Consider the following 17,068-nt stretch of genomic DNA (forward strand, 5'->3'; position numbering starts at 1 on the left):
AACCCATCGCTTTCTAATTATGTTACTGTCATCTATGTTGTTGAGGTTATTTACATCTATTGTATCCGCATGATGGAAACTATGTGATGGCGAGCCACTGATCATCTCTTCCCACGCTCAAAGTTCACCAACATCAAGTTGGGAATACTTATATCATGTTGGGAATATTTATACCACGGAAATTGGCAAACCTACAAATCAGGGCTTGCTTTACTGTCTTGTAGAGTGTCTATAAAGCGTCAGAGAAATGTTAATAATGCAGATTACATTTAAACATGTTTGTAGGCATGACACTGTGAATAGCAAAAAAAAAAAAAAAAAGAGGAAATATTCTTCCAGAATTCAAAAACTCTTATCCTATTCATCTTAGAGAAATAGTTTCCATCAATTGATGAACAAGTGAAGTTCTGACCTAACCCTTGTCTTCACAGTTTCACAGTTGTCTCACTCATTAATGTAAATAAAACGATCAAATAACATTCATGTCGAAACGACGCTTATTCATCAATTGCAGGTTGGCTACAAATAAAAGAGTTCAGCAAAAATCAATGAAAGCATTCCATGAGAATTAATTGGCTGTATGGAATCTGTAATAAAGAGCATTATATATTTCATTATTTGTAAGTTGTTTGATACATCTGTTATGTCAGTACAACTTATGTTAAACATATCTATTTTTCTTCCAGAGAGCCAGTTGTTACACATTCCCTGGCCCACCACTGGGCAGATGGGGCCCTGGCTCTGGCCATGGGCAAGAATAATGAGGATGTTCAGGGTGCCTGGGTGGCTCAGTCGTTGGGCGTCTGCCTTCAGCTTAGGTCATGATCCCACATTGGGCTCCCTGCTCAGTGGAAGCCTGCTTCTCCCTCCCCCACTCCCCCTGCTTGTGTTCCCTCTCTAGCTGTCTCTTTCTCTCTCTCTGTCAAATAAATAAACGAAATCTTAAAAAAAAAAAAAGAATAATGAGGATGTTCGGGTTTGGAAACTGATGTCAATATAAATTATGCTTTGGGAGAAAGAGAAGTTTAGAGGAAAAAACACAGGAGGGGGCCAGAGCCCAAACCTAACTTCTTCTCCCATGAGGAGAAAATGAGGAGATTGGATCAGTTCAGTGTTTTTAAGTTTTTTGACTACAAGTCATAGTCGTGGTAAAGTACACACTATAGCCATGACCCAGTTCACACGTGTGTGTATGCATGTGTGCCCACGTGAAACAAATTTTCACAACACAATACCCTTCATATGCACAGTGTCCTCTAGTATTTTTAATCTGATTTAATTCTCTTCATTTTATTCTGGCCCATTCTATTTTGTAAAATGCGGGTTATAACCACTAAATTAATTTTACAGCCCATTAATGGTTCTCAATCAGTTGCTTGGAAAAAAAAAAAAAACCCTGACCAGGAGGTGATCTCCAGGGCAGGGGGCCCCCCATCCCTGAAGGCCTCTGACTCATGGCACCCTCCACAAGCATTTGTCCTTGCACCGAGGGGTTCCCAAACACCAGGCCTTGCAGGTGAGATCATCTGGAAACTCTAGCTCAGGCCCTTATCAGCCTGCCCTTCGGGACACTGAACCAGCCTCCTGGCCCTGGCTCATCTCCCTGGTGCCAGAGTCCGTCCCTCAGCGCTCCCCTGGGAAGGACTCCCTGCAGGTCCTCAGCCACAGGGCTCCCTGGCACTCATTACCTCCTGTTGCAGGTGCCTTCTTCAGGCCTGAGCTCTCACTCTTAGCCCGGGCCTTTCCAAAGCAAGAAACGTTTCACTCAGCTTTAAACTCCAACTCTCTCCCATCTCAGCCCTACCTCTACCTAGCCTCTGACTTGGGACAGGTACATAACAAATCCAAGTGGGTGCTGAACGAATGAATGAAAAAGGAAGGAAGGAAGGGGTAGGAGGGGAGAGGGAGAATGAGAAACACGCAGCACTGGGTGTGGTGGGCTTGCATGTGGCACAGCTGTGTCCTGTCCACCCCAAGGGAAAATGCTCTCATCCACTCAGTCATGGAATCACAGACTCCTGCCCAGTCACCAGAAGGCTCTGGAATCCAACCCCTTCAGATGCTTGAATACCTTCTAGGACCCTCCCCGCCACACCCATACCCAGGCAGCCAAGATGTCTCCTTTGGGCATTTCCAGCGGGGGCATCCTCTCCCCCACAAAGCCCATCCTTCCATCTCACCGAGTCAGCAGGGTCTGGAGGGAACTGAAGCCAGACAGACCTGAGAGCCAGCCCAGCCCCACCGCTCAGCCGCCGTGTGACCATGGGTAAGCCATGCTTTCTCTGGGCCTTACTCCTCCTCATCCTGAAAGTGGGTCTAATGCCTTCCTTCCAGGCTATCCTGACGATTAGACACAGTGAGTCAAGTGCCCACCTCATGCTCAGTGAGAACTGATGTTCTTTTCCATCCTGTTCCCGCTTCTGCACAGCTCTGACCAAAGAAAAGGGATCTTCCTGCTGCTGGGCTGAAAAAGTCCTCTTGCTGGCTATGTTTCCACCTCCTCAGACCCCAGACCCTGTCTGCTCCTCTGTCCTTGGAGTGTCTGTCTTTGAGCCCTTCTCAATCCACTGCACGGCACAGCCTGGCATCCCTGGCCACCTGCTAGGCAGGGGTAGCAAAGAAGCCCCTGCCCTTGGCCCCCTGACCATGCAGTGGATTGAAGTCCTTCACCTGGTTAACCAGTAGCCACAGCGGCCGCCCACACTTGGCCCCGTGAACTGCCTCCCACTTCCATGCTGCTAGCAGGGGGGCCCAAGCACAGCACCTGGGCCCAGAAGAGCCCCACTGCCCTCCAGAGCCGCCAGCTTCTGAGACCCTCACATAAAGAGGACTGGCCAGAAATGACTGCTTCGAGGCCACCCAGCTCTGCTGCTGAGTGCCGTGGCTCCTCAGGCCCAGAGGACCCACACGTCTCAGTCTGGTCACTCGTGAATCGAGAAGGCTGAACTGTTTGGGGTACAGCCCACTGTCATCGAAGCCAGCCCACTGCTGGGAAGTGTCTCCTCCTGGGTCCGCATACCCGCTGGATGGGGAGCTCCCTGGGGGCTGAGACCTTTCATGTTTATTCATGTCTATGAGCCCGGCTCCTGGCCCAGCATGTGGCCCCAGTAGGCGCTCACTAACGTTCCCTCAGTGGGTGGAGGGACGGCTGACATTTCTCAAGGGCCCACTGTGCACCAAGCTATGCTTTTAGGGCTGTACATTTATTAGCGAACTTCGTCCTCATGACAGCCCTGTGACAGAGGCACCATTCACCCCATTTCTCAGATGAGGAAACAGAGGCACTGAAAGGTCCGGAAGCTTGTCCAAGCCTCCCCAGCTAGTAAGTGGTGGAGCCAGCAGGACTCAAACCCTGGCAATGTGGACCGTCACTTAAGAAGTTTCTGTCAGGCAGAAGACATGAACAGACATTTCTCCAAAGAAGACATCCAAATGGCCAACAGACACATGAAAAAATGCTCAACATCCCTCGGCATCAGGGAAATCCAAATCAAAACCTCAATGAGATAGCACCTCACACCAGTCAGAATGGCTAAAATTAACAAGTCAGGAAACGACAGACGTTGGCGAGGATTCAGAGAAAGGGGAACCCTCCTACGCTGTTGGTAGGAATGCAAGCTGGTGTGACCACTCTGGAAAACAGTATGAAGGTTCCTCAAAAAGTTGAAAATAGAGCTACCCTACAACCCAGCAATTGCACTACTGGGTATTTACCCCAAAGATACAAATGTAGCGATCTGAAGGGGTATGTGCACCCCAATGTTTATAGCAGCAATGTCCACAATAGCCAAACTGTGGAAAGAGCCAAGATGTCCATCAACAGATGAATGGATAAAGAAGATGTGGTCCATATATACAATGGAATATTACGCAGCCATCAGAAAGGATGAATACTCAACTTTTACATCAACATGGATGGGACTGGAGGAGATGATGCTAAGTGAAATAAGTCAAGCAGAGAAAGTCAATTATCATATGGTTTCACTTATTTGTGGAACATAAGGAATGGCATGGAGGACATTAGGAGAAGGAAAGGAAAAATGAAGGGGGGGAAATCGGAGGAGGAGATGAACCATGAAAGACTATGGACTCTGAGAAACAAACTGAGGGTTTTAGAGGGGAGGGAGGTGGAGGGATGGGTTAGCCTGGTGATGGGTATTAAGGAGGGCATGTGCTGCATGGAGCACTGGGTGTTATCTGCAAACAATGAATCGTGGAACACTACATCAAAATCTAATGATGTAATGTATGGTGACTAATATAACATAATAAAAACTTTAAAAAAAAAGAACTTTCTGTCACATTTTAGGACTCCTCAATGTCATATTCCGCGCCTGTGGCCATGGCAGTCTGAAACCTCTCGAAGACTGGAGACACACAGGGGCTTGTGAATCTTTGACCTTGTGTGCCAGGTCATTCCTGCACAGCTTTAAGAGTTCCATGGGGGGAAGCAAACTTCCTTCACACCTGAGATGCATGACGAAATGATAGGCTGTCTGGAGCGGGGGAGGAGGTGGGGGTGCCCACGAAACCAGACTGGCTGTGGGATTCGGTGATGGGAATAAGCAGGTTCGATATACTATTCCCTCTTCTTCTGTATAAATGTGTACACTTCCAATTTTAAGACTTTAAATTGTTTAAGCAAAATAAAATTAAATCCATGACTATCATAAAACCCACATAGGTAGCCCCAGGGCTTCTATCTTCTCTGTGTCCAAATCCATTTCCTTCTCTTTTGCCTTGACTACTCCCATTCATTTTGCCCTTGCTTTTCAGCTAGAAATGGTCAGCTCTGATCGGTAACCTCCCTTAGAGCGCGTGTATGGAGTGTTTTCATGCTCATGTAGGACCTCAGATATGTCTGGAGGGAAGAGTCTGGGATATGGAGTCAAACAGCTTGCAACCTGGGGTCAATCATTGCTCCTCCTGCAGCCTCGGTTGCCTGTCTGTGGAATGGGTTGAATGCCAGCAATTGGCTAGAGCGTTAAAGAATGGGTCTGGATGCTTTGTTAACTGAGGCCTGCGTCCCCCTTCCCTACAGCTGCCTCCCTCAGATGCTGTTCCATGAGCTGCAGATGGATTCCAAGCTGCAGCCTGGCCCCCAGGGGGCCCTGGGGGTGCTCTCCTGGGGTGGCACCAGCATTATCGAGAGACACAGGACCCATTGTTACCAACAAACTGGACATCCTGGTTAGGTGCCCCGGCTGCATCAGTGTCTCAGAGAAACGTCTAGACTCAGCTCAGCCAGGTGGGGAACAGAGCTCTCCACTGGGGCACAGGAAGCACGGGATCTTCACTGCGTGCCCAGCTACGGGGGCCCCGGGAAAGAACGGTGCTTTACAGCTCACACAGCATTCCCACCCCCAGGGTCTCGCTGGGTCCTTAGCGAGGTTCAGAGAGAGGCTGTCACTTGTCCACAGGGGGACTCTGACACAGGCACGAACCTTAAGCTCTGAGGATCAGAGATGAGGTGTTAATAGGCCTTTCATGTCTTTATTCCATTTTCTCCCCCTCCACGTGTCTAGGTCTTTACTCTCTTTATTCTCCTCTGCTTTCTACCTCACCCATTCCTTTGAGCTTTCTGCACAGCTAGGAATGGCCAGCCCGGATGGGCATGTATGGGGGTGTTTTCACCCATGTCTGGAAAGTTCAGAGAGGGTTACCACGAAAAAAATTGGTGACTGAAGAAGACAGAAGCCCGTTTTTCTACTCCCAACCATTCCTAACTGTCCAATAAAGCAATGTACATTTTCATTTCTTCTCACCTAATAAAACAACAATAATAATAGGTAGCATTTGTTGAAGGTTTGTCATGTGCTAGACTTCGGGCTGCAGGCTTTAAAGTTATTATCTTACTGAATCTTTCATAACCTGTGCGGCATGGACTCCTGTTCCCACTTCATGGATGGGAAAACTGAGGCTTTGGAGAGATGAAGTAAATGCCCAAAGCCACTCAGCTAGTGAGCGGTAGAGCTGGAATGGGAACCCTTCTTCTATTTTCTAAACAGGAAACAGACTCACACATTAAAATTACACTAAGGGGACGCCTGGGTGGCTCAGTCATAAGCATCTGCCTTCAGCTCAGGTCATGATCCCAGGGTCCTGGGGTCGAGCCCCATGTCGGGCTCCCTGCTCAGCAGAGAGCCTGCTTTCTCCCTCTGCCTGCTACTCCCCCTGCTTGTGCTCTCTCTCTCTCTCTCTCTCTGACAAATAAATAAATAAAATCTTTAAAATTACACTAAGACATTGATAATGGCTACGCATCAGGGGTCCTCAGAGAAAACAGTGACCCCCATTCTTCACTGTCAGGGAAATCTGAACAACACGCTCAGGCCTGAGCCCTGCCCTGTGCGAAGGGCCTGACTAGCCAGCCTGGGTGTGGGCCATGACCACGATAAAGAGGAGGTCCTGGGAGGGGCACCTGGAGGCCATGGGGGGCACGGGGCGGACTTCAAAAGAATGTCAGGGGCCCAGAGGGCACAAAAGCCTCATGGGGAGAGTCACGTTCTCTGGGTGCAGTCCAGACTTTTATTCTGAGTCCAGACCATACAGCCAATTGCCTCAGCCTCCTGGTCATCTCATTTTGGATATCCCACAACACTCCAATCCTGCGTGTCCCGACCGAACACTCCCGCCAACCTGCTCCTCCTCAGGGGTCCTCATGTCAGGAATGGCAGCGCCGTCCCTGCATTCGGCCAAGCCAGAGACCCAGAGGCACGCTCCCCAATACACCCCCGGATCAAGCCCAGTCAGGTGGACTCTCCAATCCCTGCTGAATCCAGACACGTCTCTGCGCCCCCAGCCTCAGTCTACGCTACCCTCTCCCTCACCCTCACGGGGATTCAGGGTAGAATTCCCACCACATCTCACGCCTCCTGCACTGCCCCCCACCCCGTCCGTCCTCTACCCTGTGACCAGGGGGACCTTCCTGGAGTCCACCTCCAACCACACCCCCCTGCTCCCTCTCAGCCCAAGGAGCCCAGCAGGAGAGAGGAGAAAGAGACGGGCGCCCTCCGGCTTCCTGGTTCCCGTCCCCCAGCACTCCGCTGACTCCCCTGTCTGTGCCCCTGTCCTCCAGGCCACCCTCTAGTCTGTTTCCTGCCCCACGTCCTTCCCCACCCCCTGCCCTCAGGCTCCCGCCCTCACTCCCCATGCCTGGGGCTCCAGGGACAGCTACGCCCCCGCTTTTCCAAAGGTCACCTTACGCCACTTCCCTTTTACAGAAGCCCTACATGAGTCCCTGGTTCCAATAGCCAAAAGAAATCCACAGGGGAGTTTCCCCTTTACGAAAAAAGGCCAAAAGCAAAAATGGTGTCCAGCGTTTGTTTCACAGCAAGCCGGGAGAGAAGCAGCAGGGACCCCGGGAGTGAGAGGGACCCCCGCCACGCCCCTTCCCCAGGAGACACCCCAGGAGACACATCTCCATCAAGCCACCAGCGCTTCAAACTGCGTCCATGAGCCCTGGTGCTTTATCTCCATTTAGTTTGTGCATCTGTTAGCAAGATGTGTCTTAGGGTAACAGAAAAGCCTAAGAGCAGTTATTTTTGGGTCTGGGAGCATTCAAAAGTTCTTCCACATAATGGCTTTACAGCATTCTGGCTTCTGAAAGGTTTCACAGCGGACAGCGGGGAAACCTGTATGTGCTTTCCCAAGTGACCCCCGGCATGTCTGTCTGTCCACGACTCCTCTCCTGCCTCTCACCCTCCACAGCACTCTCTCGACAACCTAACCAAACACACTAGGACACCAGAAAGTAACAGTTCTACTTTCTGTCATATTTTGGGCTAGTCTTTTCCATTCTTAGATCATTTAAAATGAAATATTTAAGTTCCAATGATTTTGAGTGAGAATTCTTAATGGCTGGCATTTGGACCGGACTGTCAGATCTCAAAGTCCCTTCACATTCTCTCCTCGTGTGATCTTCCCGAAGCTGGGGGTTAGGTGGGTCAGGGTTATTACACCTGATTTATAAATGAGGAAACTGAGGCACTCAGATTTTCCAGAAACTAAAGGGCCAGGGGTCCAACCCAGCTCCTCCAACACATACCTGGGCTCTTCCAATTCCACTCTGGCTCCGAACTGGAGATAAACAGAAATCTGTTCACTGACCCAGGAACCCATCCGTGGTTCCTGTCCACCTGCCAGCCTACCTACAAGTCAGCTAACCCGATGCCTTTCTGCCAGTTTCCACGAGTCGCCACATCAAAGAAGACAGTTGCCAAGAACATGCGGTTGTCCAGCAGGCCTGTCTTCAGTCTGACCCCAATAACTCACCTTGAGGTTGTGGAAAGCATCTCAGCGGGGAAGCGGTGCATGCCGCCCAGTGCACAATCTGCTTCTCTGGGCTGTGCTTCGAGCTTCTCCAGCCTCTTGGTTATTGACTGCTTCTGATATTCTGGTGTTCTGCCCAGTTCTCTTCACAGCACCCAAAAACCCCAGAGAAAAGGCAAACATCCAGTCAAATATTTACCAGAGAATCAAAAGCGGGCAGGTAGCCATGTTCCTTGTTTCAGAAGACAACTGGCTATTTTTCTGCTCTCCTTCCCGTTCTGCTTTCTCATTTGCAAAGCAGGAACTCCCTCCTCGTTCCTCTCTCCTCGATACTTGCTATCTCTGTTAGCCCCCTTGGGGTACGCACGGGGCCCCCTGAGCTATCAGAACTTTGCCCGGCAGCTAAGCCCTCTTGGGCTAGCTCTAAAAATTATTATAGGCAATAAAGTAGGACTCTGCCTCGAGGCAATAAACTAGGAAACTAAGACCACTGGCCTCAAGATTCTTTTTGGAGAAGGCCACCCATTGCCAGGAGAAGAGCTGGAGACAAGTTCCAAAACTGAACCCCACCCACGGAGCAGAACCGGCTAGCTATCCACCAGGATTCCTGATCCCTTTCCATAAAGTGAGGATACTGCTCAGAAAGACCAGGCGCTGGCCTCTAGGAACAGACTTGGGGCTGAGGCTCACCAATGAATGTGAGCAGAGGTGACAGTGGTTACTTCTGGGCCAAGACAGTTAAGAAGCAAGTGTGTCTTTTCCACCTTCCCCTTCCCCATCTGCTGGCTTAGGACTCCAAGGCCCTAAAGAAATGGGATGGGAGGAGCCTGGGTCCCTGAATCACTCTGTAGGGGAATCTATTCTCTGCACCAACTGTCCTCTCACACACTAGTCTGTGAGCAAGAAATAAAGTTCTGTCCTAACCCAGTCAAGTGCGGGCCTCTTGTTACAGAGAATGTTGCCCCAGCGGACCAAATGCCCGGCCCAAGACAGCCGGTCCTAAACTACGTCAACCCATTATCTGGATGGACACTCTGCCCCGCAGACCACCTATCTCGGAAGTCTGGCCTCGAGACACAGAGCAAGAGCCGAGCGCTCGTCAGCGGAGAACCAAATAACACACAGACACAGGGACCAGAGGAGTGGTCGCGTCCTGATCAGGCCCGAACATTCCTCTCTTGCTGCTGAGAACCAGTTAAGATTTCCCGGGCACCACCGTGGCCACGGATTCCAAATGGTCTTCCGGGCCAAACGGGAACGAGACTCCAGGCGTCCCTGTCGGGTCACCGCCCGCCTCAGCAGCTTGGCCGGTCGAAGGCAGCACCACGCTCCCCTCCCCCGCTCTCACTCCATTTTCTCTGCCGCCGGCCCTTCTCACGCACCCCTTCACCTGTGTGTGGGGGCTCTCGCTTCCTGCTTTCCCTCCCGCCAGCCTGGGGGCGGCATCACAGTGGTGCAGCCACAACAGGGAAGGAGCCCCGGACCCTGCAGCAACACTGGGAGACAGATGGGAAACAGCTGCTTCCAGGCTCCTCTGGATCTTCAGGGAGCAAGGAACGAACAGGCATGCACTCCAAGTGCCTGGGGTTAACGGGGTTTCCTATTACTCCCCCACAGGGGCTGGGGCCCAACCTGTGAAGGCGCTGGAAACACAAACTGCTCTTGGGAATGGTTCCTCCATCCCTGTGGCCGAGGGCTTGCTCATTCTCTTGTCTCTCTCTCTTTGGGTATTCTTTTGCTTCAGTCTCTCGATGGTGCGGTCCCTTTGCCTTTTTATAGTTTCTGCTCTCTCGTGGCTTCGACTCAGCACTGTGCTGACGAGTAACCTTTCAGCTTCTCCCCCCACAGTTCACCCCCTCCTTTGCAGGGTTCCCGCAGTTCTAACTGCTAAGAGCAAAGCTCTGTCCCGGTTTATCTTTACGGGTGCATAGGTCATAGGTCAGTCTTCATTCTTCTGTCTTGGGCTCAGTCATACAGCCCTTGTCTTACTTTGCTAAGGCAGCCATACCAAATACCAAATACCACATACAGCGGGGGCTTAAACAACAGAATTAATTCTTTCGCAGTTCTGGAAGTTGGAAGTCCAAGATCAAGGTGTGAGCAGGGCTGGTTTCTACTGAGGCCTCTCCCTTGGGCTTGCAGAGCAGTGCCTCCTCACTGTCCCCACGCGGCCTCCCCACTGCGCATGTGCATCCCTGGTGTCTCTCTCTCTCTCTCTCTCTCTCTCTCTCTGTCTTAATCTCCCCTTCTTAGGAGGACACAAATCAGATTGGATTGGAGCTCACCCTGATGGCCTCATTTTAACTTAACTATTTCTTTAGAAGGCCCGTCTCCAAATACAGTCACAGCCTAAAACACTGGCGGTTAGGGCTTCAAGGTATGAGTTTGTCGGGGGACATAATTCAGTCCGTAACACCCCTGGTCCAATCAGCTCTGGTGGAGCAGGAGAGGGCCCCACAGGCAGCGAACAGAACCATAACTGACAGATTCAGGCCATTTGTGTTTGACCCCTTTACGCCTACAAAGAACACCTTCTCCCCCTTCTGCATATCACCACTGTTCTTGTTCAGCAAGTCCTACCTCAAGCATAATATCTGGCATGAAGTGTCTCCGGGCCACTACGGTGTAATCTTGCTTCTCCTGGCATGGTCTGAATCTCTTATGGCATGTATTAGGCCTTCTTTATGTGCTACGTGACACATAGGTATGGAGAAGCAGTCTGGGGCAGTGGTTCAGTGTGTGGACTTTGGGGCCTACTCCACTGTGAACTACCTGTCTAATTTTGACCAAATCACTGCTACCCTCTGTGATCTTTGGTTTAATCTGAGATAAGGTATACGTGCTACATGGTCACCTGAGGTTGAAATGAGCCAACATGCACAAAGTGTTGTAGGAGGGTGTCCAACACACAGGAAGCACTCGAACATCACCCATTTGGGGGTGCCCACTCTCTGCCGGGTACTGATGGAGTAGACAGTCACATCCCAGTTCATCGTGTCTAAGTCCCAGCTCCCCTCGTAGATCACCGTGACTTGGAAGCCACAACCAGATCTGGTTCAACTCAACGCCTGGAATACAGGGGAAGCCTTGAAAATGCTTATTCTCAAAACTGAAAATGATGAAAGGAAAACGAAAAAGAGACATAGGAGGATCAGGTCCAACATAACTCTGTTACTGGCTGTCTGGAAACAAAGAAACACTGTAAATGTGTTTCCTCCAAAACCAGGCCCTCTCCTTCCCTGGAAGAAGAAGTTCTTGGTGCATCCAGGCCATACAGTTCAGAGAAAAGCTGCAAAGCTCTTCTCCCTCCAGACACGTGGAGAAGCTATCTCTTCCGGGAACTTCCATCTGCCAGGTGCTTTCTGACTCCATTGCCCAGGCTTCAAACGGCTATTTTAAATTCTTGGATTATAATGGTGGTTTCCCTCAATTCTACAATTCCTCTCTTCACACCATTAAGGAAAGGTCATTGTTGAATTGCCACCGACTGCCTTGGGGAGGCTGGGAAGGCAGCCACCTTAAAGTGGGAAGAAAGCTAAATCGCCTGACCTAAAATGCTCGAGTTCAGCAAAATTTCATCCACAGTAATAAGGACCCGTTCCTGAGACGTTTGAATACTTGTGCTGAGTTCATCCACATAACCAATAAAAGCACTGAATAGAGCCCTATAGCACTCCGCTAGAGACCTCTTTCCAGGAGCCGTGCAATGAGAGAGTGAGGAAAGAGATGAATAACTACACCAGAACCCAGGCGAGGCAGGCTTACTGTCTTGCAGGTGTGTATTTAGCAGGGTTCAGAGTTTGGTGACAGGCCAGAAGGGAATTCGGCAGTGCATCACAAAGACTGTGCTTCTTTCCTGAGCGTTGGGAGCTTATCACAGGACAGCCTCTGTTCATTCCAAAGACATACGGCTGGCTTAATTATTAAATTTAGAAACAAAAGAACCCAGATATCCAGATGATCTAGTGCAATTTCTTTATCAGGTAGCAATGACAGCTTTCTGGAGCCGGTATGCCCCTTGACTAGAGACAATTTTTCTCACTTCGAGAAAGAATGAAACGAATCTATATTCCAATCCTGCTCCTTCTCCATCGGAAACAGGCCTGGCTCCCCCTGCTGGCAGAATGAAGACAAACTCCTCAACAGGGCCCCGCCCCCGTTTATCTTCCCAGACTAGACTCAACTCTGGAGAAGTCAGCGGGAGATCTGGACTCACCTCTCAGGCGCCATCCACTTCCCCTGCCCTCACCCGTTCATTCTTGTCACAAATGTTTACAAAGTACCTGTATGCCAAGAAGTATGCCAGTCCCCGAGGATAGGTACTCTAGGGACACACTTTGGGCCCTCGTCCCATGTTGGGCCAAGATCCTGGCTTAGGCACCGTGTCCTCCCTGGGGAAGGTTTTGGTGCTTTGCAATTGCTTACAGATGGAATGCAAAGAATGAGATTACTGCACCAGAAGGCAGACCGGGACAAATTGCTGGGTTGGGGTTGCGCAGGGACAGACCGGAGCAGCAGATCGGACCCTGCAAAGGCCATTTCTGGAGCACCAGGAGGGGGACCCATTTAAGCCGAAGGCCAACCATGTACTGGAAAAGGAGGTCTGTGCTGGGACACCTAGAGGCCTGGGTTCTTCCCTCAGCTGTGCCCTGCAGGGCTCTGCACCTTTGAGCAGGTTTCTTCCCATTCTTCCCATTCTCCCCCTCTGTAAAGTGAGGATGTTGGAGGTGGTCTCTAAAGACCCTTTCTCCTTACCTGACCCCACTTGGATGTCACCTCTGTGAAGCCTTCCCTGATTTCAAGAACCCCATTGCTTCAGACAGACTCATACCTCTGAGCACACAGTGATTATCTGTACCCACTTCTGTTCTCATCTCCTAACCGGGAGTGCCTTATGCCAGCACGTTGGTTCATTGGAATTATCAGGAATGACTGATGAACGAGGAATAAGGTCATTTCTAGGTCTGTAATCCCTACATTGTCCACAAGGTGGCAGTGTGCACAGGTGGCCGCCACACAAACCTTGCGTTTGGTGGAGGCACCGGGAAAGATGCTGAAGGGAAAAACGGAGAACCAGGAACTTTCCTCAAAGACTTATCCTCTGGTTCCCCCGTGGGTATGTACTATCCCTTTCCTCCCCACCTTTAAGGTGTCAGTCTGTCAGACAGCAACACAGACCCGAGCTATGGGGCTCAGGCCTGGATTCCATGTTTCCAAGCACCTACTGGTACCTCAAGGCTCAGTTTAGAGAGCACTTTTTCCAGGAGGTGGACTCTTTTTCCCCCAGCACTTTTCTGTAGTCACGTTTATTGCACTGAAATTGCTTCTAATCTGCCTTCCTGAGGCCACCCTCTTGAGCACACAGCGCCCGGCTCACTCATCTAACCCCCTGGTGCCCTGCAGAGGCCCGGTAAGCAGTATCAGGCCCTCCGAGAGCTTTGCTGAATGAAGAATGAATCAATGAATCTACAAATTAGGGACGTGATGGAGCAAGATGAACAGAGAACCATCTCCCCTCCAACAGAGAGACACCTGAGAATAAGAAAAAAACAACTACAGTTGACCCTTGAACAATGTGGAAGGGGGTAGCACTGACCACCTGCATCGCTGAAAATCTGCACATAACTTTTGACTCCTCGAAACGTACTGCTAATAGCATGCTGTTACCGATAACGCAATTGACCCACACATATTCTATATGTCCTATGTATTGAATCCTGAATTCTTACAATAAAATAAGCTAGAGAAAAGAAAATGTTATTAATGAAAATTAATAATTAAGAAAAATCACAAGGAAAACACATTTACGGGACTGTACTATAAAAGAAATCTGCAGGGCGCCTGGGTGGCTCACTTGGTTAAGCTTCTGCCTTCGGCTCAGGTCATGATCTCGGGGTCCTGGAATCGAGTCTCACATGGGGCTCCCTGCTCTGCCCGGAGTCTGCCTCTCCTTCTCCCTCTGCTGCTCCCCCCTGCTTGTGCTCTCTCTCACGCTCTCTCTCAAATAAATAAAATCTTTTTTAAAAAAAGAAATCTGTATATAAGTGGATCTGCACAGCTGAAATCTGCATTGAGGGTCAACTGTACACATTTATGTTTACACCGGCTCGGGAAGAGACCAAATACTCCTTAGCACAATAATGACACTGTTACTTTGAAAGGAGTAGAGCCAAGGGCATGTTAAAAGGAGGCAAATGCTTTCCTCAAGTGAGACCAGGCTGTGCTGCCTTCTAAGAAAATGAATCCTACCCATGGCAAGGTGACTTCTCTTTCAATTATTTACGAGGAAACTGATGGCAGCTGATAACTCTCCTGGTAAAAAAGGAAAGTTTCAGGGGCTTCCACGTGACCCTGCCTCTTATAATAGCCCTTCCTCCATGTGTCACAGAACTGATGTTGGGATTCTGCCAGTTGCCAAATGTGTATATTCACTGTGAATTTTTTTAATAAAGATTTATTTATTTATTTATTTGAGAGAGAGAGCAGGGGGAAGGGCAGAGGGAGAACGACAGAGAGAATCCCAAGCTGACTCCCTGCTAAATGCACAGCCTGACACGGGACTCGATCTCACAACCCCAAGATCATGACCTGAGCCATCAAGAGTTGGATGCTTAACTGACGGCACCACCCAGGGGCCCCATGGTTCACTGTGATCTGATCGTGGGCCCTGAGCGCTGCAAGCCCCCCTTTAACTGTGGGCTACAGTGAGCCACTCCAGTAAAGGGTCAAAGGTACTTCTGGGAAGGCCTTAGAGGAGGATTTATAGAATTTGTATAACATCCTTCTTTAAGGGGACCTGGCCTCTCCTTCTAATTAAGTCTGAAAATTGGATAAGAGAACCTGGTGATTCAAATCAGCTTTTGGACACCAGACCTGGAGTTTTTCTCCATTGTACACAGCAAGTAACATTTTAGTAGGATGCTCACTATTTCATTCCTAGGGACATTAGGACAACCAGACAATGCCAAAGACCCCTGTGAGTCAAAACTAGGAGGTCCACTCCATCCTACTATCATGGTAACGACACCCTGCTACGTCTTTGGCAGTTAAGTGCTACCACTTGGCCTCTGGTCTTCTGCAATTTCACCATCCCCAGAGGACTCAGGGCGCTCCTTTCAGTGGGGGCAGCTCTCATCATCATATGTGGCCAACACAGGAGAGCACTCACAGAGCTTTTCAGGGATAGCAGTGCCCCCCCCCCCCCCGCTAATGAATTTCCCAATGTCACAGGGAAGGAGATATCCTCTGGACCCCCGTGGGGAATGTAGTGGGTGGTTGGTTGTGCAGGCTGTCCATAATAAATCTATTTCAACATCTCCCCTAAGCCTTTTTTTTAGATTTTATTTATTTGGCAGAGAGAGAGAGAGCACAAGCAGGGGGAGCGGCAGGCAGAGGGAGAGGGAGAAGCAGTCTTCCCGCGGAGCAGGGAGCCCCGATGCGGGGCTCGATCCCAGGACCTTGGGATCATGACCTGAGCTGAAGGCAGACACTTAACCGACTGGACTCCTAAGCTTTTTTATGTCTTCCTTTGCAACACACTAGGGAAGTACTGGCATCTCAAATTAACTAAATGCGGATAATCATTAAGCCTCAGTTTCACTTAAACAGCTAAGTAAACTACAGGCACTTCCAGCTACACAAACCAACATTGAAACCAGAATCTCAGGTAAGTACACTCATATCAACTCAATAAAAAGTTATATTCTGTTCTCTTTGGTCTTCCATCCTTAGAATCCATTCTTGCATGTACTCCCCAAGTTGCTGCAATGTAGTTTAGCAAAATCTTGACATTCTTGTGGTATAGAAGCTATATTTTCTCAGAGTAGACTCTGTACTTGCCCTGCTCAAGTATATGGAACTCTAAGGCCAGTTGTGAGTCTAGTGGCCACAAGAGGCAGGTGGGGTAGGTCTTGAAGAGAAAAGGTATGCCTTGCAAGGTAACAGCCCTTAGCAGGGTCCTTAAACAAGGGAAAGTGAATCCTCTCAGACATAATCTGTGAACTGCTTCCACTGGGGCTGGGGGAAGCTCAGACTAACTCAGAGGCTCAAGATTCTCAACTTCATCTGCTTCACCTGAGTCCACCCAGATATTCCCCATTCGAAGTCCAGTACCTACACACGGTTGTTGTATCAATTTGTGTGGGTTTTATAGTTGTTTACAGCAAGAGGGCAAACCGTCTATCATATCTTGGCTGCTCAACATCTAAATTTCCATCTTTACAGAGCTCCCTATCTTGCAATGTTCCCTCTTATGCAGTATTTAATTGAAGTCTGTCCCTCCATAACTACCACCCCTCATGCATGAAAACCCACCCCTCTCTCTACTCTGGAACGTCCCACCAAGAGACCTGGAGTCAGGGATTTTGTTTTCTCTCAGCCTGGATTAGGGTCTTCTATGAATGGCCTGACTGTTAAGCTTGAGATTCAAGACTATGGCCCGTTTATGGAAAAACCTCTCCTCACCTTACCTCCTCAGACTGGGACATTCATACTCACTTCAACAGCTGCTGAGTGTGCATGCGCCCACCCTAAGCGCTGTATAAGCTAGCTTCCCATGTGTGCCAGCAGTGAGCGGGGAAGGTAGAACATCATGGGAACTCACTACCTATCACACAACAGAGGTGCCTCATCCCCCTTCCCTGCCAGGAGAACTCCTCTTTTTTGTTTTTTCCCCTATAATCTTTAGGAGCCAACAGATGTTGCCCACAGTGTTAACTGGCACTCTGGAAACCAGAGTTCCCTGGGCTACTTCTGTTAAAGGAAATGGAAACCAATCCAAGAAGCTTCTCCATCTCTA

General features: G+C 49.6%; 1 protein-coding gene across 1 annotated transcript in view; it reads right to left on the bottom strand.

The window, feature by feature from the left end:
* Nucleotides 1–17,068, bottom strand: part of LOC113934966 (stimulated by retinoic acid gene 6 protein-like) — a 59,893-nt gene that overhangs the window by 41,428 nt on the left and 1,397 nt on the right. Inside the window, exon 2 of the mRNA XM_027616628.1 lies at nt 8,275–8,415. Coding sequence (XP_027472429.1) covers nt 8,275–8,315 — 41 coding nt within the window. The 5' untranslated portion in view covers nt 8,316–8,415. The remainder of the gene's footprint in view (nt 1–8,274; nt 8,416–17,068) is intronic.

This window comes from Zalophus californianus, chromosome 13, assembly GCF_009762305.2.
Source record: "Zalophus californianus isolate mZalCal1 chromosome 13, mZalCal1.pri.v2, whole genome shotgun sequence".
In the NCBI taxonomy this organism is placed as follows: Eukaryota; Metazoa; Chordata; class Mammalia; order Carnivora; family Otariidae; genus Zalophus; species Zalophus californianus.